The 23,346-nt window shown below is 39.4% G+C and overlaps 2 protein-coding genes across 3 annotated transcripts; both read left to right on the plus strand.

The window, feature by feature from the left end:
* The first annotated feature begins 517 nt into the window (after positions 1-517).
* On the plus strand, positions 518-9,750 carry LOC141432779 (CXXC-type zinc finger protein 1-like). 2 transcript variants are annotated; one of them, XM_074094539.1, is made up of 10 exons: positions 518-771; positions 866-987; positions 1,636-1,799; positions 3,192-3,318; positions 3,828-3,935; positions 4,858-5,041; positions 5,394-5,591; positions 6,250-6,456; positions 7,224-7,471; positions 8,025-9,750. In XM_074094539.1, the coding sequence occupies exons 1-10, from the start codon at positions 745-747 to the stop codon at positions 8,128-8,130; spliced, it is 1,491 nt and encodes a 496-aa protein (XP_073950640.1). In that variant the 5' UTR covers positions 518-744; the 3' UTR covers positions 8,131-9,750. The 2 variants fall into 2 exon arrangements, with proteins under 2 accessions (XP_073950640.1, XP_073950639.1); XM_074094538.1 differs by having other exon boundaries at positions 521-771; positions 4,855-5,041.
* A 5,942-nt stretch (positions 9,751-15,692) lies between these two features.
* Positions 15,693-22,978, plus strand: LOC141432364 (protein Fer3-like). The gene is made up of 4 exons (XM_074093905.1): positions 15,693-15,840; positions 16,981-17,074; positions 18,935-19,098; positions 20,328-22,978. The coding sequence occupies exons 1-4, from the start codon at positions 15,796-15,798 to the stop codon at positions 20,493-20,495; spliced, it is 471 nt and encodes a 156-aa protein (XP_073950006.1). The 5' UTR covers positions 15,693-15,795; the 3' UTR covers positions 20,496-22,978.
* The last annotated feature ends 368 nt before the right edge of the window (positions 22,979-23,346 follow it).

Raw genomic sequence — 23,346 nt, forward strand, 5'->3', positions numbered from 1 at the left:
TCTAAAATTTCCGTTATTTATTATAATATATATTTTTTCCTCTGGGAAGTAAATCATCGACAACTATCGTCTATTTTTTTTATATTTACCTGTGCTGTACATTATCTGTTAATTTTTTGACATTGACAGTGTCAGTGGTCATGTCATGTACGTACGACTAGTGATGTACATATTGAAAACTATAGATGAGTCGATACTTCGTCTTCCTTAACATTGAAATTTAGTTCCAAATTTATTGCTGTTTAATTTGACCACTGTCCATGTTAAACAAAAATATTATACTTCGTCATTCAGAATGATCGGATCAAAATTCAGATTAATAAGTTTCCAATTTCACTCTCATTTAATAAGCTGATAAGCCGGAAATGGCCGACAATAAGCGGTAAACATTATTTAAGAGTGTCAATTTCTTATTTACTGTCCAATTTTTGGCATGAAACTGTGAAGTATTTGAATATAGCAATTGAGTTTGGTTTATGAAATATTTCAGCTATCAGCATGTCAGCGAGCGAAGCGAGACAGTTGCACGCAAACGCAACGTCTTACTTTGTGCAAACTGTATGTATTTTATCGATACAAAATGTAAAACGCTAAGCTGTACTGAACGGTATCATCACTTCACTACACTAAAAAAAACATCTATATAGATTAGGATAGGATTTCTAAATTCAGAATTCTATTCCATTGATCAATTTATTAGTTTAGTTCTAATTCTAGTAGGAATACTAGAAATAAAATTCCAAAATGAGTGAGAGGAAGAGCAAAAAGAGCGTAAGTAGCTTTAAAAGCAAGAAATCGAGCATGATATTGTTCTTGATGTGGCTGATCCTTGCTCATATATTTTTTGCGATAATTTTTATTACAGAAAGCCGATATAGCGAAACAGTTCGACTTGCCCGAGCGGCAGTCCAAAATTACGAGCCTTTTGAACCAGGCAGGCCAAGCATACTGCATATGCCGTTCATCCGACAGTTCTCGGTTTATGATGTATGTATTTGATATATTTTTCGTAGATATAAAGGCCGACTGCAGACCTACTGAAACTGCTCTATTCTAACTAGGAGAACAGAAAAGTATTAGATCGATCTAGAAGTCGAGAATGCAATACGAAATGTACTACTTGTCACATACCTTCTGTTCTGACCTGGAATGCAAGAATCTGGGCAGCAAGTAATCTACAGTTATTCCATAGAGATTGATCTGGCAGGCCAGTTTGTGTGTGATGGATGATATACCCAGTTTAGATTCTTTTGTTATAGAATAGAAATGAAGCAGAGCAGAATCTGTAGGACAGTCACTGGCTAAATAGCTTTGAGCCCTTTTCTTAACAACATACTTGAAGTAAATAGTAAATATTTTGGAATTAGTAAATTCAGACAACTGGGTTTGTAGTACATATCAGGCATTCAATAATTTGCTTACTTTTTGCATTTAATCATTTAATAATTGTATCTTTAGTAAAAGTATTGCTTTTGTCTCATTTCTATTAACAAATCAGAAATCACCTTAATTTGGGGCATGGTAACTGAATTGTCTGCCTACTCCAAAATACAGCATAACTTTAATACTATGTTAATGCAGTCAAAACCGTTTTATAACAACATTTACTGTACACAAACTATTTACTGTATACAGAGCCTGTGATGCCTGCGAGGAATGGTACCATGGAGACTGTATAAACATATCGGAGCGGGAAGCTAAGTACATCAAGAACTACTTCTGTGAGCGCTGTCGGGAAGAAGACCCTACCTTGAAGACCCGTTTTAGGCCACAGAAGAGGGAGAATGATGAAGAAACTGGTCAGTATTAATTAAAAGCGTAAAATAATTATAACAGAGAACAAATATAAATTATTTATAAACATGTATTTTTATCATGGCACCAATGTAGACCCTAAAATTATATTTTGAGATAAATGTGAGCAAGTGATTAATATGATTTTTGGTTCTACTTTCATGCTGTTTACTATAAGTACTAAGGTTTTATCTATCTATCTAATACCTTTAAACAAGCAATTCTTATATATAAATTATATTTCTTATATTAAATCGTTGGATTCTAACCGTTGGATTTGTGGAGATTTTAAATAAATCTATATGTGTGTGTATATATTATAATCTTGGAAATGGCTCCAACAATTTTGCTGAAATTTGGTATGTTTTCGGGGATGGCAAATCAATCTAGCTTGGTCTCATCTCAAGGTAAACGCTTATTGTCGAGTTTTAGCCCAAACAAAGTTCGGTCGCCCAGGTACTAATATGTGGAGATAGAAATGGCAGTGGTTAGTGATACATATTTTTTGTTTTAAAAGATAAAATAAAAGATCATTGCATTTTTGATTATTTATTAAACAATAAGAGTTAGGGTTTTAGTCAATAGTCTTTACCATAAGGACACATGGGGCCCGCGCCCAGGGCCGATATAATAAAAAAAAGTCGAAAAATTTAATATTCACTTTCTTTAATTTCCAAAAGGGCCCCTATTTCTTGTGTACCCCAGAGTCCCCGCATGGCCTAAGACAGCCCTGGCATTAGTGTTGTGCATAAATTAAGTTCATTAGGCCGGAATGCTCCCTTAGAGTTAACAAAAAAAAAACTGCTCTCATGCTCATAAAGTTGGTGTTTATGCTGGATCTAAGCGACATAAAATGACTTTTTATGCACTAGTGCACAAAATAAAATCTCGTCTAAGACCAAGATAATTAGGTGTCAACAGCCACAAACAAAGAAGTTTCTTTATATTTTTTAATACATTTTTTATTTATATTAAACTAAAAATCAATCAAATCAATCAAAATAAATCACTAAAACTAAAAAAAATATAATTATATACTTAGTAATGCATGAAAAATAAAATTTACATAGTGAGTGAACAATTGTTTTCACTGTTGCTATTTCATTTCCTCGCCATCAAACTGAAAAGCAGAGTGTAAAACTCGAGCAATAAATCCATTTTCCCCTCAACGTGTCTATCCACCCTCGCCAAACCGGCTCGGGTGGCTATATGAACGTCTTGGGTAAAATGGCTCGTTTTATGCTCTTGTTGTACAATCTACTATTTGAATTATCAATTATCATGTACCAGATATATCTGCAAATAAACAAATACATATTTATACTGATTAATAATGATACAGATGTACATCTCTCTTTTAGCCTTCCTTTTTTAATTTAAGCATTTGTCTTGTTTAGTTCGAGATGACAGAAAGAAAAAGCGCAAAGAAAAAGATCACTCTGAGAATAAGTCATCCAAGCGACCAAGCAACAAAGATGGCTGCGGAGACTGCTCAGGATGCCTGCGGTACAATGACTGTGGACAGTGAGTTGTATTTCCCAAATTAATAATAAAATTGCGAAAGTTTGTAAGTATGTGCATGTATGTTTCTTCATACTAAAACGGTTGGTCGGATTTGGCTGATATATTATGGTATGAAGATAAGCTAGAAGTCTGGAATAACAATATGATTTAAGCAGTGGAGTGCAGTGAGGGTTGTTAGTGTCAGTAGCTGCACCCCCACCCACCCCCTAGCACCACCAACAGGATAGGCAACTCTAGAATTGCCATGAAGTAGCTACTTTTTAGCATGGCTACTTTTTATCTCTATAGAACCACTTTTATGGTATGAATGACCCCACTAATAATACTATGCTTTTGACTTTAGTTTCACAAGATCAGGATAAAATCTGAAAATTTGGCCTGGATGTTTTTATGCAACATTAATAAGATCCAGTATATAATATGATAGCAAAATATATTTGACATATGGGACAGGAAATCAGTTATGCTTAAAGTTTTTCATGAATTTGTTTTGATTGCACTTATTATAGATGTGACGCGTGCGAGGACATGTTTAAATTTGGCGGCAACAACAAGCTGAAACAGAAGTGCAGGCAGCGGGTTTGCATCAAGAGTAAGAAGAGCTCGCGACAGTCTAGGTATCAATCTTAACACTATAACAACGTGTCTCTACCCTCTCTGGACAGGGTCGGATTAACAGATTCGGGGCCTTTAGACAAAGTAATTCTTGAGCCTCTTTTTCAGTTGTTTGAAAATCAGCTCTTTCAAGTTCAATGAGGGCTATCGCGTATGAATTCGCCACTAGAGGCGTTAGTGTAGCGTGAGGTCTCCGAAATGTCAAATCTCATAGTTTTTGGGTGAGCTACGCGGGTTTATTTATAATTAGAATAATTTTGTGAATATTTTGTAATATCTGAAATTAATTATGGCAAATATGCGTTCCGGGGCAATGAATGTCTGTGTTTTTCTCCCTTTCTTCCGAACAAAACGGGGACTATGCAACACTGTGGCATGCTCGATATTTTTATGGTACGGTTTTAAGGTGTATTAAATATGATTTTAATCTAAACTTTGTTTTCACGCCCGTAATAACAGACTTTGAAAGCCAAACTTAAAAACCTCACGTAACAGTGCGCCATCTAGTGAGATAAAAAACGATAGCCCTCATTAAACAAATACAGAATACGTCGAAAAAACAAACAATAATTTAATATCTTTTGTCACCGACGACAGAAATTTTCCAATTAATTTCAAGCTCAATGTTTTAGACTATCGCGGTCGGTTCTAATTTTATGATTTAAATTCGGGTTTGTTCCGCGTACCTTGATTTTAGATAAGCTCTATATCATCATCATGTCGTCTCGTGGTCATGGCGCATGCAACTGTGCCGAAATATCGTGCTTCTCTAAAATCAAGGTACACGGAGCAAAACCCGAATTTAAATCATAAAATTAATGTCAAGCTGTATTTTGCGCTGGCCCCATCTCTGGATATGAATAAAATCATACCCAGTCATACCCAGTTTTGGTCCTTACATTGAAAACGTTCTTATTCCAGCAGTAACAGGGTTAAGAAGAAACATCACGAGCGAGAGACATACGAGCCGGAGGAGTCCATATCGCATCTGCAGACGATGGAGCCGAGGCAGTGCTACGGGCCTCAGTGTACCAAGGCGGCGCTGTATGGTTCCAAGTATTGCTCGTCGCAGTGCGGAATCAGGCTGGCTACAGCTAGGATTTATCAAGTAAATTATTGTTGTTCATAACCCGTAAGAAAACTATTATTACATGATATTTTTGTACTACGCTTGCAAGAAAGCTTGTCTCAAGAGCGAATTGTGGCAGCAACAAATGGCTTGATGTTTTTAATGATATTTGTTTTTTGATGATATCTGTAAAAGGGTTTCCGAATGGCAATTACGTAAACAATTGAGTATATATGATAGGCGTTTGCTCGTAAAGAAAGTTGGAAAAAAATATGCCAATATGCTTACGTAAGTTATCCAGTCCTACACCTGTAAGTAAGGTAAACGTCCAAGTGATCGACATGCTAATGTCCGATAGACTCCATGCATCAGATCAAATTCTCTCCACCAGGTACTCCCTCAACGTATCCAAGAGTGGTCCCTGTCTACATGCGTGGCCGAGCAGTGCAACCGCAAAGCACTGGAAGTGGTGCGGAGCGGACTGGCGCGTGCGCAGGCGGCGCTGCGGGCGCTCGATCAGCAACACGCCGCGCTCGACGCCAGCGTTCAGCGCGCCGCCGCTGCGACCATCTGCGATACGGGCGAGAAGGTGCGTGTAGCACGGCCATAGGTGCGAGCGGGACGGCGCGTGCGCAGGCAGCGCTGCCTAACATCTGGTAGTATGGTGTATGGTTGTGTTGTTCTGAAGATGAGCTCTGGTTGAGTTTGACACGCGTCAGTCTAGTGTGGTGGTGGTGATAGATGGGTTTGTGTGATTTGTGTGTGTTCTTACAGTGTGGAGGTGGAGGAACTGCATGAACACGCATATTTTGCATAAACTTAGCTATCAAAAGGTCGCGGGTGAGCAAAGATATTATTTTAGTTCATCTGGTAGCATGGTGAACGATAGTGTTGTTCCGAGGATGAACTCTTGTTGAGTTCGAAACGCGTCGGTGTAGTGGAGTGATGAGATGATTGCGTTTGTGTGATTTGTGTGTGTTCTTACAGTGTGGAAGTGGAGGAGGAGCTGCATAAACACACATTTGTTGCATAGGCGTAGAGCTTTTATAGGTCGCGAATGAGCAAAGTAATTGTTTATAGTTCTTTGATATGGAATATGGACCTCCGCAAAGTAACACATGATTCAATGAATTATTAAAAAGCACAGTGTAAAACTCATGCATAGAACCCATTTTACCCTCGACTCAACTGACCCTTGCTAGCGGCTCGGATGGATACGAACTGTACAATCCACTGTTTACCCACAGGAAGCAGACGACGAGACATCCATGTACTGTATAACGTGCGGGCACGAGATCCACTCCCGCACCGCGGTCAAACACATGGAGAAATGCTTCATCAAGTACGAGGCGCAGGCGTCGTTCGGCTCGCGGCACCGCACACGCATCGACGGACAGAGCATGTTCTGCGACTACTATAACCCCGCCAACGGGACTTACTGCAAGAGGCTGAGGGTAAGTCGGAGCTGGCTAGAAAGCTGGATAACTTTAAATCCTTTTATTAACTAATCAGATTTGTCGGCTGAATTCGCTACGATCTACGATCATATGTGAAATAACAGCTAGTAGGGTAGACAGACACTCCAATGAAATATGGAATCGTATCGTATAAAATCTCGTGTTACGGTTTTTGTGGTCGCAGTCATCCGAAACGGCTCGATCGATTTTTATGATTTAATTTACAAATACGTTAATTATCTGTTGCATGTTGTGTTGCCATAGGTGCACCAGGCGCAGGTGGGCATTTCTATTTAAAGTTGTACACTGAGTTTATCTCTCCGATTTCAACAAAATTTGGGAGGTAGACTCAGTCCATGATTCCGAGCTGTAAAAACAGGGTCTCCAGATGTGTCCCCAAAATATTGTATGGATGTGGCCGTTCCGTTACGATTTTTTCTTATTAACTTTCGTAACAGACCTTGATAAATAAACGACAAAAATATTTTTTCTGACGTGTGTTATCAATATCATCTTGATCACTAAGTGCTCGAAACTAAGTCACAGCGTTACTGAATTGGACGTAGTTATGCAAACAGGAACCAACCCACACTTCCCCCCAAAGTCTAGATATGTATGCAACAAGTTACTAAAATGCACCTTCTATCAACTCGATAGAGTGCATTTTAGTAACTTGTTGCATACTTATCTCAATTTTGGAGGGAGGCTTTCAGCAATTATTGTTTTCTTATCCACTTTGTTTAGAATGTAATAATTGCCTGCAGGTGATGTGCCCAGAGCACTTCAAGGACCCTAAAGTGAGCGACACCGACGTCTGCGGCTGTCCGCTGGTGAAAAAGCTGTTCGAGCCGACCGGCGAGTTCTGCCGCGCGCCGAAGAAGTCCTGCCTCAAACACTACCAGTGGGAGAAGCTGCGTAGAGCCGAGATCGACATGGAGCGAGTGAGGCAGTGGTTGAGGGCCGACGAGTTGGTTGAGCAAGAGAGGAGCATCCGGCACGCTATGGCGTCGAGGTGAGACATTGGTTTTTGTCTATACGCGTTTTTGTATAATGCGATCGCGAATTTCACATTTTAGACAATACGGCCTCAGGTTTTCGTGATGGCGAATAATCGATCTAGCTTAATCCCATCTCAGGTAAAACGAGTGTTTTTGAATTATTTATGGTTTGAGAATTTTTATACGCATTATGATTGGTAATTTCAAAAACTGAATCGGAAATCATTCTGTTTGCTAGACGTAGACGGCCAGCATTGGACTTGTAGAAGGGTTCAAATCTAGTAGGTCGGGCGCGACTTTGTTTGTTTGTTTATACCCTTTATTATACAAAAAAGAAATAGAAAAAGTACAAAAAAAAGTGTTTAGTTTTCTTATTTTTCTGTTTATTTTAGATTTATTTAATGAATAACATTAAGTTTGCATTTCTTTAAAGCTTATTCAAATACACCCTTCTAAAAAAAAACAATAAAAAAGAACTCGGTCGCCCGGTACAACTTTAAAGTTGTTTCACTGATATGGACATCCGCAAAGTAACGTCTGTATCCATCAGCTGTTTTTCCCTCACAGAGCTGGTGTTCTGGGCCTGATGCTTCACTCCACTTACAACCACGAGGTGATGGAGCGCATCACCGGCAAAGCCAACGAAAACGGCAAGCTCAAGGAAGGCTCCTGACGGCGCCGCGCGGCGCACGGCTACGCCAGAAAAAAAGCTGCCGAGAACGTTCAGTGAGGTCACTGCTTAAATTAAGGTTCCACTGGTGCGGAGCGAGGGGGTAATGCGGAGCGGAGTCGCGGACTGTGTCTGTGTATAGGCGCGGAGCTAGATAGCGGAGCGGAGCGAGAAAGTGATACGGAGCGGAGTTGCGGAGGTGCGGAGCTAGATAGTGGTGCGGAGCGAGAAAGTAATGCAGAGTGGAGTTGTGGACTGTTTTCCATTCGAGCTTCCCCGCTTCCCAGCTCGCGCTCGCTTCTCCGCCCCATTTTTTCCCGCTCTCGCTCGTTTCTCCGTCCCACTTCCCCGCTCCTCTTCCTCGCTCCGTTTCCCGATTTTGTATGAATTTTTAAGCTAGTTACCAACTACTTGTCCACTGAACAGGGGCGGAGATTTCATTCAATTCTATTGGTGGATTTTTATCTCGCTCACCGCTCCGCTGCGTCGCTCCGCTCCAGCATAAAGCAGGCAGCATAAAGCTAAGGTTTCCTCTAAGATTGGGTAACCACAACTTCAAGTATTCGAATCATTAAATCCGGCTCCGCTTTCGAAAGACGATTTTTCGATTTAGTGATTTGTTTGCGAAATATTCAACTTTAAAGTGCAAATTTTCATTAAAACCGAGCGTTCCCCCCCCTCTAAAATCTAAACCGGTGGATGGAAAAATTTGAAAAAATTCAGGATGGTAGTTAGTATATCAAACTTTCAAGGAAAACTATAACGGATAAGTTTGCTTGAGAATTATTAGTAGTTTATGAGTAAATATCAGCCTAAGGTATAAAATATACCTAAACTTGGAAGATTCCGTAACAAATAAGAAATCCTCAGAAAAATATTACTTTTTTCGTAATGGCTACGGAACCCTATTTTGGGCGTGTCCGACACGCTCTTGGCCGGTTTTTCCAGGTGAGATTTCCAAATATTATGGACTAGATGTTGCGTCATGTGTGATTTTTTTTGCATAATCAATTAAATCAGCCCACATCCATCCACCCATTGCCGAGTCTCGTCCTGTGCCAGTCGCATTGAGCTGGTGTGCTGGGGTCTTTTGTAAATATGTGCAATAAAACATAAAACAATGCATTTTCAGTGACGTTATTCGACGTTTTTTAACTGCTGCTATTGGAAGGGACTTAGTTATTTTTGTTCAATTTATTCGATGCATTAAAAAACCGATGTAAATGTGAATTTAACTTGAATGTTATTAGATATTTTTTCTCTTGACGAAGTTAATTATGTATGATGCTTAATCTCAATGTACATAACATAATATTATGTATACTATACAAAAGGAAATAGGGGCCACACAGTTTCATTGGTAAAACGAAAATACTAATAAATATAATTCTTTATAACATTACTTGTCTGAAAAATTATTTTATTAATACAACATAACATAATACAACCTTTCGTTCATTAAATGCATTCAGTTAAAAACACAAACGTATTTTTGATTTAATGTGGCCGATGACACAAGTGGCCCTTATTTTCAATGACTGGGTACAGATTATGATCAGTGTAAAATAAGACGAATTGTACCTACAATGAGATGGTTGTAAATAAATTAGCATATTGAATGGATTTGGTTGTTTAATTATAACATAATTACCTTGTTAGGTTTTTCCTAGTTTTTTTATTTATTTGTCATATAGCACTTGGTGAGTTAAACTCATTAGAAATCAGTTTATGAGGCAGTTTGTCATTCCATTCCATATCAATGTATTATTCGTAGTTTAGATACGCCCTAACACTTGCGTCGTGCAATAACGCCGTTGTAGGGTGACCACCCTATCCTATTTTACCATCACCTTATCTATTCTATGAGTCAGCAGAGGGAACTTTTGGTACGAATGATGAAAAAAATTATGCTTTCATACAAGCTAAAACGTATATCCATACTAATATAATAAATACGAAAGTGTGTGTGTTTGTTTGTTGTTCCGTCTTTCATGTCGAAACGGAGCGTCGGATCGACGTGATTTTTGGCATAGGGATAGTTTATGGGCCAGAGAGTGATATAGGCTATTTTTTATCCTGGAAAAATGCACAGTTCCCGAGGGAGCAGCACGCGATAACCGAATTCCACGCGGACGTAGCCGCGGGCAAAAGCTAGTGCAAAATATTTACTAAGTGCATGGGCATTTTGTAGTGATTCATTACTTCCAACGATTAGTGAAGGAAACCGTTAATGTCTAGTAGAAGGAATGCCTCGAAAAATTAACCTACCTGGTTATAATACATTTGTTCAAGCATTCGGTACTAATAATCATTATACCGTATTGTTAAATTATTATGCCATTTCTGGAAAATATTACGGTTTGCTGACAGCGTAATTTACTTATCTGACGCAAACAGTGCTAATTCAAGGAATCATTTTGTTCTTTTTCAATACGACAATTTCCAATAGATATGTTTATAGATATCTCTAAGTTGGTAAGTATAATAACACATCATTCTAGTCACCAAGTTTTCAGACAAATATGTTTGTTTGGTTCTATGAGGTTACCTATCTAACAACATGACCCTTTTAACGGTAAATTAGGTATACCTACTTAAAACTAAGAACATTTAATGTACAGACTATCTAACTTAGGTATCTGTGAATCAGACCAAGCAATCTACACTTTAAGCGGAAGACATTTATTTTCATATGTTTTATGTAAGTACAATAAAGAGTTATACAATACAATACAGTATTGTGTTTAATAATAGTAATAATAATACAGTATTTTTTTTTCGATTCACAGTAGGTACAAGTTGGTGGATGGAGCGACGATCTTGACACCTATTACGCGGAATGGTAAGAAGAACTCTGCATTGGAATACAAAAAGACTACCTACCTACCTGATTAAAACTTTAAAAAACGCACTAATGTACCATGTTCCCTATTGCGAATTAAACCATTTTCCTCCTTGAGTTCTGCACCTAGATATAGTTTGGTCACCCTACAGTTATGTCACCCCACGTTTGGCAGAATGGAAGGGTCTAAACGGCCAGTTAGCTTCGGTTCCGTTTAATTAAAAACGTATTAGTGCGTCAGACGGAAATACTCAAATAAGTCGGCAGACTCTTTGAAAAATTAAATCTTATTCGCACGAGGATATTCAATTTTAATAACTTCTGAGCTCGTGTCCATCGTTGATTTGATTATGTAGAAATAATAAAAGACATGCGATGTTTATACGCTAGGCGAAAAGGTTAAAGTAGCTAGCAGCAAAAATAATGAAAACTGCGATTCAAAGAAAATATATTATTTTTTATTTGCGAAACTAGATATTTGACTCGCTTACCTCAATAATATAACAATCAGAAAAAAGTGTGCATTAAAAGAATTCTGAAACTAAAATATGCACAGAATATAATATAGCATGTAGGCATAGGTAGGTACGCCAGAAAAAAATGTGTTTTGGTCTTTTCAATTTATCCGAGGAGTTTTGATAGACTAACAAACCACAACAAACGTTTTAATTTGTCACCTGTATTTTCTCAAACAAAACTACCCTCAAAATATTACTTAATACCTAAATTTTAATCGTTATATAAAACTACCTTTATTTACTGTTAAGGCGTGTTTCATTAATCCTAACTGTTATTTCTGAAATTAGATCCAAGCCATACTAAATTTTCCTGTTTATTAATAAATAATAGACCCCATACTGTTGTACCTAATTATTTCCATGCATTCCAGAGCATCGAGACGAAATCCTTTGCCGCAATAATTTAATACTTCATAAGAATCCGAATCTATTAAAGAATGATTTGATTCTAACAAAATACCACGCACGCATTATCTTGCAATAAACGTAGCTATATAAGGTCGCGGGTGAGCAAAGAAATTCTTTTAGTTCATTTAACGGTCATACTCGTAATAACAATAAACAGAAATTTCTTCCGCATTAGGAACATCTTTCAAAGGATTGAACAATAATGGTACCTAATACCATCCTCAGCTTTAACCATTAAAATATCTACCAATAGTCACCCTGGTAAAAAATTACAAAGTTGAAGCATAAAACAATTACAGAACAATAGTATTTTAGCATTAGTTATCATATCAAAACATATTGGCCCCTCGTGGCCCCCTCACAAAGCCACGTGCGGTTGGCCCCTAAAGTCACCCCCCTAATTGGAGCGCGTAATTCCGATGACATGTTTTGCTAAATCTCATAATTTGACACAGATAAAGACCCTTCGTTGATTTTGTAATGCTTTCGGATGTTCAATGGATGAAGTATAGGGTAGAAATTGGATTAAAATTATTTTAAGTTGAACAAGCGCCTCGAAAATAAATAAATTAATAGTTTACAGATTCTTTAGTAGGCCAGGATGCAGTCTTCAAAGATGTAATCTTTATTTATTATGGAACTTTGATCAATTAATGAACATTTCGGTTCCCACAGGCCTTAACTATAAAAACAATATAAAACGACGCGATGTAAATGAACAAAAACTCGAGCCGAGAGAGACGAGATGTCCTCCAACCATTCCATTGGATGGAACCCCTGCCACACCGCCAAACCTGCATCTCGTTACTTCAGTAGTAGGTATTTAAAACTGTGTCTATTTAGGTAGCTAGTAAAATAGTACCTATAAATTACATAGGTATTTACACCGTTATGGCCGTGGTAGCCAAGTGCTTTTGACCGACTTGTGGCATCTCAAGCAGAGAGACGTGGTTTTAAGCTTGGGCTCGCACATCTGGGTTTTTCGAAATATAACACCACCAGTTTCTGTGGGGATTCGCAAAAATCACGTCGTGGTTTTCATCGACGTTGCATTAAAAACAACCGCCAAATTTCATGACTCAAAACAAAACTCGGCGGCAAAATTTCGAGTTTTTATCCCGTTTCCGGAATATCAGCTGACCGGATGACCGAACGACGACCTGTAAGCCAAGTTTTTTTTTTATCGAACAACTGGAAAACTAGCAGGCGGGTCACCTGATGGTAAGTGATCACCGCCGCCCATGGACACCTACAGCATTATTAGGACTGCAGTTGCGTTGCCGGCCTTGCAATAGGCGATAAACTCACCTTTTGAAGGTACCCAAATCATAGCTAGACGGAAAAACCCCAGCAGCGAGTCCATTCCATATTTTTATTTTACCGTAACCGACCGTACAAGCTTTGCTTGCAGTAGTTGCAGTCATTCGTTGTTTAATTTGAGTGGCACAAGTACTCGTCCACTTGTGATGCTGACTATACAGGTGGACGTCAAAAATTGAATTGCCAATAATCGCTTGACAGCTACTTTGTGATGAGTAAGGGGTAGCCAGAGCCACCCCAGCTTTACTTCATCTGCACTGATTTCTGTCACGATTGACAAATTCGCCCCAAAATTGCAATGTGCATCGAATATGGCATCTGTCGTCACGCCTCTTATAATATCAATTACAGATTAGCAAATATGTTATGGTTTGCAGGTGCATTGTGCAAGGACCCTCGTTTGTTAACCGACATCAAAAAAGAGGAGATTCTTTCTATGTTTATTATGTTTGTGTGTATTTTGAAATTCATGTGCGGAATTTAATTTGAAATTTATCACGAGCTCTACGGTGAAGGAAAACATCGTCAGGAAACCTGCACAAACCTGCGAAGCAATTCAAGGGTGTGTGTGAAGTTCCCAATCCGCACTGGGCCCGCGTAGGAACTACTGCCCAAGCCCTCTCATTCTGAGAGGAGGCCTGTGCTCAGCAGTGGGACGTATATAGGCTGGGATGATGATGATGATGATGATTTCTAAATAACTGTTTACCCGCGGCTTCGCACGCGTAACCCTTCCGGCAGTGGAATTGGAATTTCGGATTTTTTATAAGCAAGGCAACACACAGCGCGCCACGCTTATTTCCCGCGCGGTATTCTGTGTGGCCTCTTTCATGTTAGCTCGTATATTACAACCGGTACCGCCTCCGCGCCACGCCGCACCGCCCCACCAGGGCTCTCTGTGTGTTTCAAGCTTAAACATTGCATCGTGAATATAACTAACGTTGCACCTAAATACTTACGGCAAATCGGTGGTCTCTAATCCTAGCGGTTGAAGTTTTGGAATTTTGTCCCGATCTCGTGGGAATATCGAAATAAAATATAGCCTATGTGTTATTCCGGACGTCAAGCTATCTTCATATCAAATTTCATCAAAATCCGTCCAGCTGTTTTAGTGTCAAGGTAACAATCATTATAGGTACGCACACACACACAAAACTTTAGTGTTTATAAATTAGTACTCGTAGCATTGATCGTGTACATACTCGTACCTAGGTACCATTTAATTCTGGGCCAGTGTTCAAGTTTGTTGCGCCAGTCACATAACAACTAGGTATCATTGTGAAAAATACTAAGTGCAGCATCCACGTAGAGGTTTTGCCCTGTTCGAAAAGCCTAAATAAGGGACTCGTCATAACTTTTAGTAGTTTTTAGGAGTCCGGAGCCAAAATGGCAAAAACGGAACCCTTATAGTTTCGCCATGTCTGTGTCTGTCTGTCCGTCCGTCCGCGGCTTTGCTCAGGGACTATCAATGCTAGAAAGCTGTAATTTTGCACGAATATGTATGTAAACTATGCCGACAAAATGGTACAATAAAAATTTCAAAAATATATTTTTTTAGTGTACCTCCCAAAGACGTAAAGTGGGGGTGATTTATTTTCTCATCCAAACTTGTAGTGTGGGGTATTGTTGGATGGTCTTTCAAAATCATTAGGGGGTTGCTAAAACGATTTTTCGATTCAGTGATTTGTTTGCAAAATATTCAACTTTAAAGTGCAAATTTTCATTAAAATCGAGCGTCCCCCCTCTAAAATCTAAACCGGTGGGTGGAAAATTTTGAAAAAATTCAGAATGGTAGTAAGTTTATCAAACTTTCAAAGGAAAACTATAACGGCTAAGTTTGCTTGAGAATTATTAGTAGTTTAAGAGTAAATAGCAGCCTAAGGTATAAAATATACCTAAACTTGGAAGATTCCGTATAAAATACGAAATTCTTAGAAAAATATTACTTATTTTTTTCGTAATGGCTACGGAACCCTATTTTGGGTATGTCCGACACGCTCTTGGCCGGTTTTTTTACATAAAACTGATCGTCATTGACCCCTATCTCACCTGATGTAAAGTGCAGATGGGGCCAAAGGTGTATCTCACCGGTTCAGTAACAGCCTATTCATTCTAGGCTTAATTCCTATCTTATGGTCGCACAAAAATCTTGTTTCCATTAACTTTTTACAAAAGCCTACACGTTAAGGTTTCGCTGCGAGATTGCACATTTCAGAAGTCGATACTCCCGCCCTATGCGCCTGCTGCAACCAATCAGCGCTTACCACCCTAGACTCACCCCTATTCTGGCCAATCAGAGCCGAGAAATCTGGCGTTACTATGGTTAGGGGTGCGCTCTTTATAGCACACTGGGAAATAGATTTGAGTACCTTAAATTCAGAGTTGAATGTTGGGTAGCTAGCCACTTTAATAAAATCTTCTAATGGGTGCGCGTGAAAATATGAATTTGTATGATTTAGTACAGTTTCAGACTCGGCTGGTCTTGGTCAGTGCTCAGTCCTGGATTAGTGGTTGAGAGTGGGAGAGTGGTGGTTTTCTTGCTAAGTGGAGGTGACAGGTATCAAGATTCATTTCCCGCTGATGTCATACGGTAGCGAGACGCCGCACGTTTGGAGCAGCTCTGCAGTATGTTCTATTAATTAAAAAAAAACCTAACACTAAATGTACGAGTAGATCTTGTTACATATTAGGCATAACATCAGTTTGGAGAGAGATTTCTCTATTTTGGTGTCCCACGGCGATACAAGGCACAAGATTACCTGGTGCCCGAGCTTTCCTCGGAGACATTTTCTATTGTTAATTCGTGTAAGTACTTACCTACCTAACTAGTTGCAACAACCTATAAGTTGCGTCCAACCAAAATTTGAACCGTAGATCTCCGTTTGCAAGTTTTACACTTCACCTAAAGAGATATCAAATTACACACAGAAAATTTTGTCAAAATCATTAGAGACGTTCTTGAGATCCTCGAAACAAAAAATTATAAAAGAAATCTTATTATACGATTATGCGCAGATTTTATCGCGACGTTATCCTTTACCAAAAAGTTTATGGCAAATTCAATTGCCGCTGTATTATGCGGAGTTATAGCCATTTCATCATATTATTATGGTTTCCTGACTTCCTGTATACTTAGGTATAATGTGTTATCTCTGTCTGTTTACTTCTGTTTTGTTATTTTTGTTTTCCACACCGAAGAATAAAAACAAGTGGAAGTGCTATGTAGGTGCAGCGGTGCGTGCCACAAGTAAGCGGAGCGGTACGCTTACTCGATGACGTGGGTAATCCTCCATTAGTATTTCTTTTCCTGCTATCATTTTTACATTCCAGAATTGAGCAATACGGCATAATTGCTGAAAAACAAAGAATGTCGTGACACTACTAAACGTGATCATACTCTACGCAATGTTGAACACGACTGGCATCGAGTAAACGTACCTTCGCTTACTTGTGGCAAGCACCGCTGCACCTAAGCACTTCCACTTGTTTTTATTCTTCCGTGGTTTTCCAAATTTTTATTTGTTCACATTTTTTTACATTTATTCTTTTGTTTTTATTAGACTATTCATATATAGCTGTTTTGTTGTGAAGAATAGGTATTTTCTATCTTTATCTGTCTACCTTTAACTTGTAAAATAATGGGGTTTACGGTCATAGTTAGTGACGGGGCACACCTTTACGTTCGAAGCAATTATATCTGGTATTCTGGTCTTTAGTAGGTAATCTTAGATTGGACTTGAGAAAAAATATGTATTGACCACACAGGGCAGTGAGGTGTCGCCGTACGGGCCGCTGTGGGACGCGCCGCCGGCGCCGGTGCCGTACCCCGACATCCTGGCGTTCCCGCCTTCCGACCTCGGTGAGACATCTACTTTGTTGGATACTCTTGACAGAGCAGTCGTGGTCGAACAATGAGGGCTATCGTTTTTTGTCTCACTAGATGGCGCACTGTTGCGTGAGGTTTTTAAGTATGGCTTTCAAAGTCTGTTATTACGGGCGTGAAAACAAAGTTTACATTAAAATCATATTTAATACACCTTAAAACCGTACCATAAAAATAACGAGCATGACACAGTGTTGCATAGTCCCCGTTTTGTTCGGAAAAAAGGGAGGACAAAGGTAAAACTGTTTCAAAACACAGACATTCATTGCCCCGGAACGCATATTTGCCATAATTAATTTCAGATATTGCGAAATATTCACAAAATAATTCTAATTATAAATAAACCCGCGTAGCTCACCCAAAAACTATGAGATTTGACATTTCGGAGACCTCACGCTTCACAAAATAATTCTAATTATAAATAAACCCGCGTAGCTCACCCAAAAACTATGAGATTTGACATTTCGGAGACCTCACGCTACACTAGCGCCTCTAGTGGCGAATTCATACGCGATAGCCCTCATTCTACGCTAATTATCACTGGCCGTCGCTTCACAGGCGCAAGTGTTGAGAGGAGTATATTTAGGCTTTATCTGGTGAGTCTAGCGTATAGGAGAACGTCCTCTTGTGAGAGACATATCCACCATAAAAACTACTTCTTATTATGGTTTTATTATCACCCCGCAGTCATTCTAGCAGATTGGATGACGCTTAGAGCATCAGATGTCTGACCAGCGAATAATAGCAGTATGAAATGGCGGAAATTGAAAAAGAGGCAATATTTTAAAATCTGTCTCAAATACGTAACAACCTAACAGGGGTACCTACCTAAATACATGCGCGTAAACATTCGTAGACCTAAATTGTACAAATGGATTAAAAATAAGAAAAATTAATGAAAACAGACAGCTTGGATTTTATTGATAAGAACATTGATTCTAATTAATCGAGAATGATCTGAACCATAGTCACAATATGATCCATAAAATTCAAAGCCTACAATGATCCATCACTATCATTTTCATCATCACGGACATTGATGCGGAATGATTCAAGTTCCTCTTTTGTTATTTTTGTCTTTTCTTTAGTTGTATGATCTAAGCTTTAGATCTGATCTAGCTTACATTTGCTTGCTGGTCTGATTTTGAGGGTGTTTTTGCATAGTTTGGTGGTTTCAGTCCCGGTTCAAACACATGATTATTCAAGAATCGGTGAATGCAGTTTTAATGGCTTTTAAAAACAAAATGACGTCTTTTTTCAGTAAAAATGTACTATCTACAATATTTAACATACCTACTTTTACTCTTTATGTGGCATTATAGCCGTCGGACAACTTGTACCTATATAGCAGCTGTTCTTAACCTTTTTACCTGACCCAAACCCAAAGTATAAGAATATTTTTTTAGCATATTGCTTCAATTAGAGAATTCCCGTGGCCCATCGACCAGTATTTGGGTCGCAACCTGTGCTGAGGTTAAGAATAGGATACGGCAAATTCTGGAGATGTATATTACGGTGGTATTGTGGTGGCCTAGCGGTTTGACCTATCGCCTCTCAAGCAGAGGGTCGTGGGTTCAAACCCCGGCTTGCACCTCTGAGTTTTTCGAAATTCATGTGCGGAATTACATTTGAAATTTACCACGAGCTTTGCGGTGAAGGAAAACATCGTGAGGAAACCTGCACAAACCTGCGAAGCAATTCAATGGTGCGTGTGAAGTTCCCAATCCGCACTGGGCCCGCGTGGGAACTAAGGCCCAAGCCCTCTTGTTCTGAGAGGAGGCCTGTGCCCAGCAGTGGGATGTATATAGGCTGGGATGATGATAATTGTGGTGGCAGTATGGTCGGCAGCGGGGTGCGGCCGCGGGCCGTCGCGCGCGTCGTCCGGCGGCAAGAAGCCGCGGCGTCGCGTCGCGTCGGTGGCGCAGCGCCGCGCCGCCAACATCCGCGAGCGACGGCGCATGTTCAACCTGAATGAGGCCTTTGACAAACTGCGCCGGAAGGTAAATACTTAGGCTACGTATGCACTGTGTGGCTAATTGTGCGGTTTTAGCGCGCCAATATCTTTTTCTCAATCGATACATTGAAAAGGGACGGCGCGCTAAAACCATATAGTGCGCGTACGTAACCAGTACCCTAGTGTAAGTTTTCGGTTACAAAATACGTCTGGAAACACGAACAGCGCCTCTAGCGGAACGTTTGCGATGTTCGTGTTTTCATACAAATTGAGATTTTAACGCGAACGCGATCGAGACGTATTTTGTAACCGAAAACTTACACTAAAGGTACAGGGCTACTACGAAATTCGTAAAACGAAGTTCGTATCGTTCCGTCCCTCTCACTTTCGTATTAAATAATATAAGCGTCGGCGGGACGGTACGATACGAACTTCGACTAAAAAGCTGTAATTTTGCACGGATATAGATATATGCATGTGCAAAGTAGCAACTACCTATGCCAGGGATTGGGAAATAGATTTAGAGATTGGCCATATACAATAATTACAAAATTTCCGCAAGCCAGGGAGCATTTATTGAATAAATTTAATTCTAATCAAGTATCAACAAAAATAAGTCATGTAGGTATCTATAATAAATTTATTGTTATGATGTGCTGGGTCCTGTGAAAGATGAAATTTTGACTGTTCATTAATTAAAGCGTCGAAATTAGGCTCCATGTTACTTGAAGTAACTCGTAAAATACACTCGAGATGATGGTCAGACATCCTGTTCCTTAATTTGTTTTTGCGAAGATTAATTGAAGAAAGTACTTGCTCACAGATAAGTATATGAAATATTTGAATATTGTTTATCGCGGGCCGATTTAACTTAGACGACGGGTTTTGATCGCGGGCCGGATTAAATCTTGTCGCGGGCCGGACATGGCCCACGGGCCGCTATTTCCCCATCCCTGACCTATGCTGACAAAATAGTAAAATTAAAAGAAAAATATGAAGGTTCCTGGTTCCTCCCATAGACGTTAAAAAGAGGGGTGTTTTTTTTCTTGTCCAGCCTATAGTGGGGGGTATCTTTGGATAGATTTTTAAAATAATTGGAGGTTGTGAAGAAGAGTTTACACATACAGACATACAGACAAACAGGTATGGCGAAACTATAAGGGACCCGTATTTGCCATTTTGGCTACAGATAAATAAACTAAAAAAAATTGAAGGAACCGTTTTAGTTAACTAAAGTCCCTGAATACGGCTCTAAGTTTCGACTTAATCTTCCAGGTCCCAACGTTTGCGTACGAGAAACGTCTGTCACGCATCGAGACCCTCCGATTGGCTATCACCTACATCAGCTTCATGTGCGAGCTGCTACACGGATCGCCGCAGCCGCACCATCATCCACCCGTGCAACGACACGTCTTCGAGGCCGAAGTCCCGTGGTGTGCTTAGATGTCATCGTCATCATAACAGCCGTAGGACGTCCAATGTTAGACGTAGGCCTCCACCATAGGCCTCCGTGGCTTCGGTTGGGCGGCTTGCATCCACCGTAAACCTGCAGCTTTAACCAGGTCATACCTACGTCCATCTCGTTGGACATCCTACGCTGGGCTTGCTGATCCGCGGTCTTCATTCAAAAACTTTTTCGGCCATCATCATGAGATGCTTAGATGTATTATACCAGAATAGGGTTACTTTTATTGGCCGGAAGTCGCCTGTTGAACACCAAAAAGATGCGCCTCCTCCATCCACTGGTTTGGCCTTATTGGCCTAGTCTCGCGACGTCGCCAAACCATGTAGAAGGAGACCTGAAAACACACGTGGTCGCCACTCGAGAACTGTTCCCACGTAACGGTTATCTGTTCTTCGAGCAATGTCGATGACTCAAAGACACTATTAAGGGAATAAGAGTTGACACAAAGCCAGTGGCTCGGCTTGAGTACTTCAGGAAGTAAGAATTGTTAGGAATGTAGGGAATACAGTCGACCGTAAGGAACTAGTTCACTATGCGCGATCCAATAGTTCGTTCTTTTAGTTCACTAAGATCTGTAAACTGTTTGTACGAAGGGAAGCCAATGACGCGGTCAGGTCAGATCAACAATGCAGTGCGAACGGACATCTAGCGAAGCACCTAGCCCTAGGAAATAAAACCTAATTGCGAATGAAGGAAAATGTAATATTGATCACGAACGTAATCGCAACAAGACAAATTCAGTTGCCACCTCCTACAGTTAAGTAATTCCGTTCCTTTTCTTGCGTATACCGATACGATTGTTATTCATTCTCAGACCTCAAATCTGACGAGTGATCACTGAACTAAAAGAACTAATGGACTGAACTAAATTAATACTTTATTGTTAAATTCTTTGAGAGAGAAAAGTACTGGCTCTTTGGTCTCCAATTGTGTCAACTAGGCGCTTTTGCAGATCGTTTAACAAATTAATTTTTAATCGTTTGTTACTGTGTTATTACCGTTATCGCTATCAATCAACGCAGTGAAATGTCTGTCGTGTCAAGTTTTTACGCAACTGGAGTCCAAAGTGCATTAGATCTTCTTCTTTATTTTTAAATTTGATTTGTTCGATTTTTAACGCGTCGAACGCCCTGCGCGCCACAGTGGCGCGTAACTAAGTAGGTACCTACTCGTGATTAGTCAATTTTTGTTAGTAGTTTCGATCACTCTTTAACATAGGGTACAGTCACCAGCATTAATATCTACCACAGCGGAGCGTGCAAAAATATCTGACACGTCCTTCCGGCCCTAGAAATAGAGTCGTATCAGATATTTATGCACGCTTGTTGTGTCAGATATTGGTGCTGGTGACTGTACTATTCCAAGATTACCCAAAAAAGTCGTTGATCGCGCGACGGGTTAAATTACCTATCCAAAATATACGAGAAACTTCGATTCGATATGGCAATGTGTGATCGAGATTGTATACAGAATACAACTAGAGGCCGTCGATTGCATTCACAATCTATTTCTACCCTCCTTTTATGCCGTGTGACAGAAATAAGTAGTGAAAACGATTTGTGTATTATGTGTATAATGAGGTCTCGAAATAATAATGTCGCTCGGGAATCGTCGGTTTTCCTCGTTTTCTTGAAGATTCAAAATTAAATGAGAAAGAAATGAATACAGAATGGGGAGTGGATGAAAATTTTAGAAACGCTTGAAACTTTTTGTATCGATAGGAATAACCTTTCTAATTACAAGAAAAAAATATCAGATTTTTAAGTAGCATCAATTAATTAAAAAAAATGAAAGAGTTTTCTTTACCGACAAATTACAATAGTACAGTCACCAGCACCAACATCTGACACAACAAGCGTGCATAAATATCTGATACGACTCTATTTCTAGGGCCGGAAGGACGTGTCAGTAATATTTTTGCACGCTCCGCTGTGGCAGATATTAATGCTGGTGACTGTACGGTCGGTTACGGGTTGTTCCTTAGCCCAGAACAAAAACCTTTAAAAAAGAATTTACGTGTCTTTGACTCATTCGTTTTGACAGGTGACACTCTTTACCGGCCCGGATAATACCGGTTTGGAAATACTGACCCTGTTTTTCATGTACACATCCATAGACGCTCATGTCAGTTTCTATGGGCGTGTACATGAAAAACAGGGTCGGTATTTCCATGTTGGTATTATCCGGACCGGTAAAGAGTGTCACCTGTCAAAACCAACGAGTCAAAGACACATTTTTTAATTTTTTGTTCTGTGCTATGGAACAACCCGTAACCAACCGGACTATCGTAATTTGGTGGCAAAGAAAACTCTTAAAATTAATTGATGCTACTTAAAAATCTGATATTTTTTTCTGTTAATTAGGAAGGTTATTCCTATCCATAAAAAAAGTTTCAAGAGTTTCTACAATTTTCATCCATTCCCCATTGTGCAATGTGGAAGTATGCATGTGAAATTCGATTACCTACCCAACCAGCAAAAAATTCTTGGACATGAGCGCACTTATCAGTATAATTGATTTGGAACGTTCTTACAATCATATTTTAGAAATAATTTAGTACTTTTTGAACCTTAAAAAATCTCAGTCTTAGAAACTCTCTTATATAAGTCACAGCAAATATGTATAATTAGCAATTATAATCATTACATTTTATTACCTATTATAAGTAATAGTTACTGTTTTTGAAGACGTTTTTATAAAGATTCTCTAGAGTTTACCCCATTTTCTAATGCTCCTGATAAATGCTCTTTAAGAATGTCAGACTAATATCAGCATAACATAAGAACATTATAAGCGTATACTTTTTTGATCTTGTTTAAAGCTATTGTA

This window comes from Choristoneura fumiferana, chromosome 11 (assembly GCF_025370935.1).
Source record: "Choristoneura fumiferana chromosome 11, NRCan_CFum_1, whole genome shotgun sequence".
NCBI lineage: Eukaryota > Metazoa > Arthropoda > Insecta > Lepidoptera > Tortricidae > Choristoneura > Choristoneura fumiferana.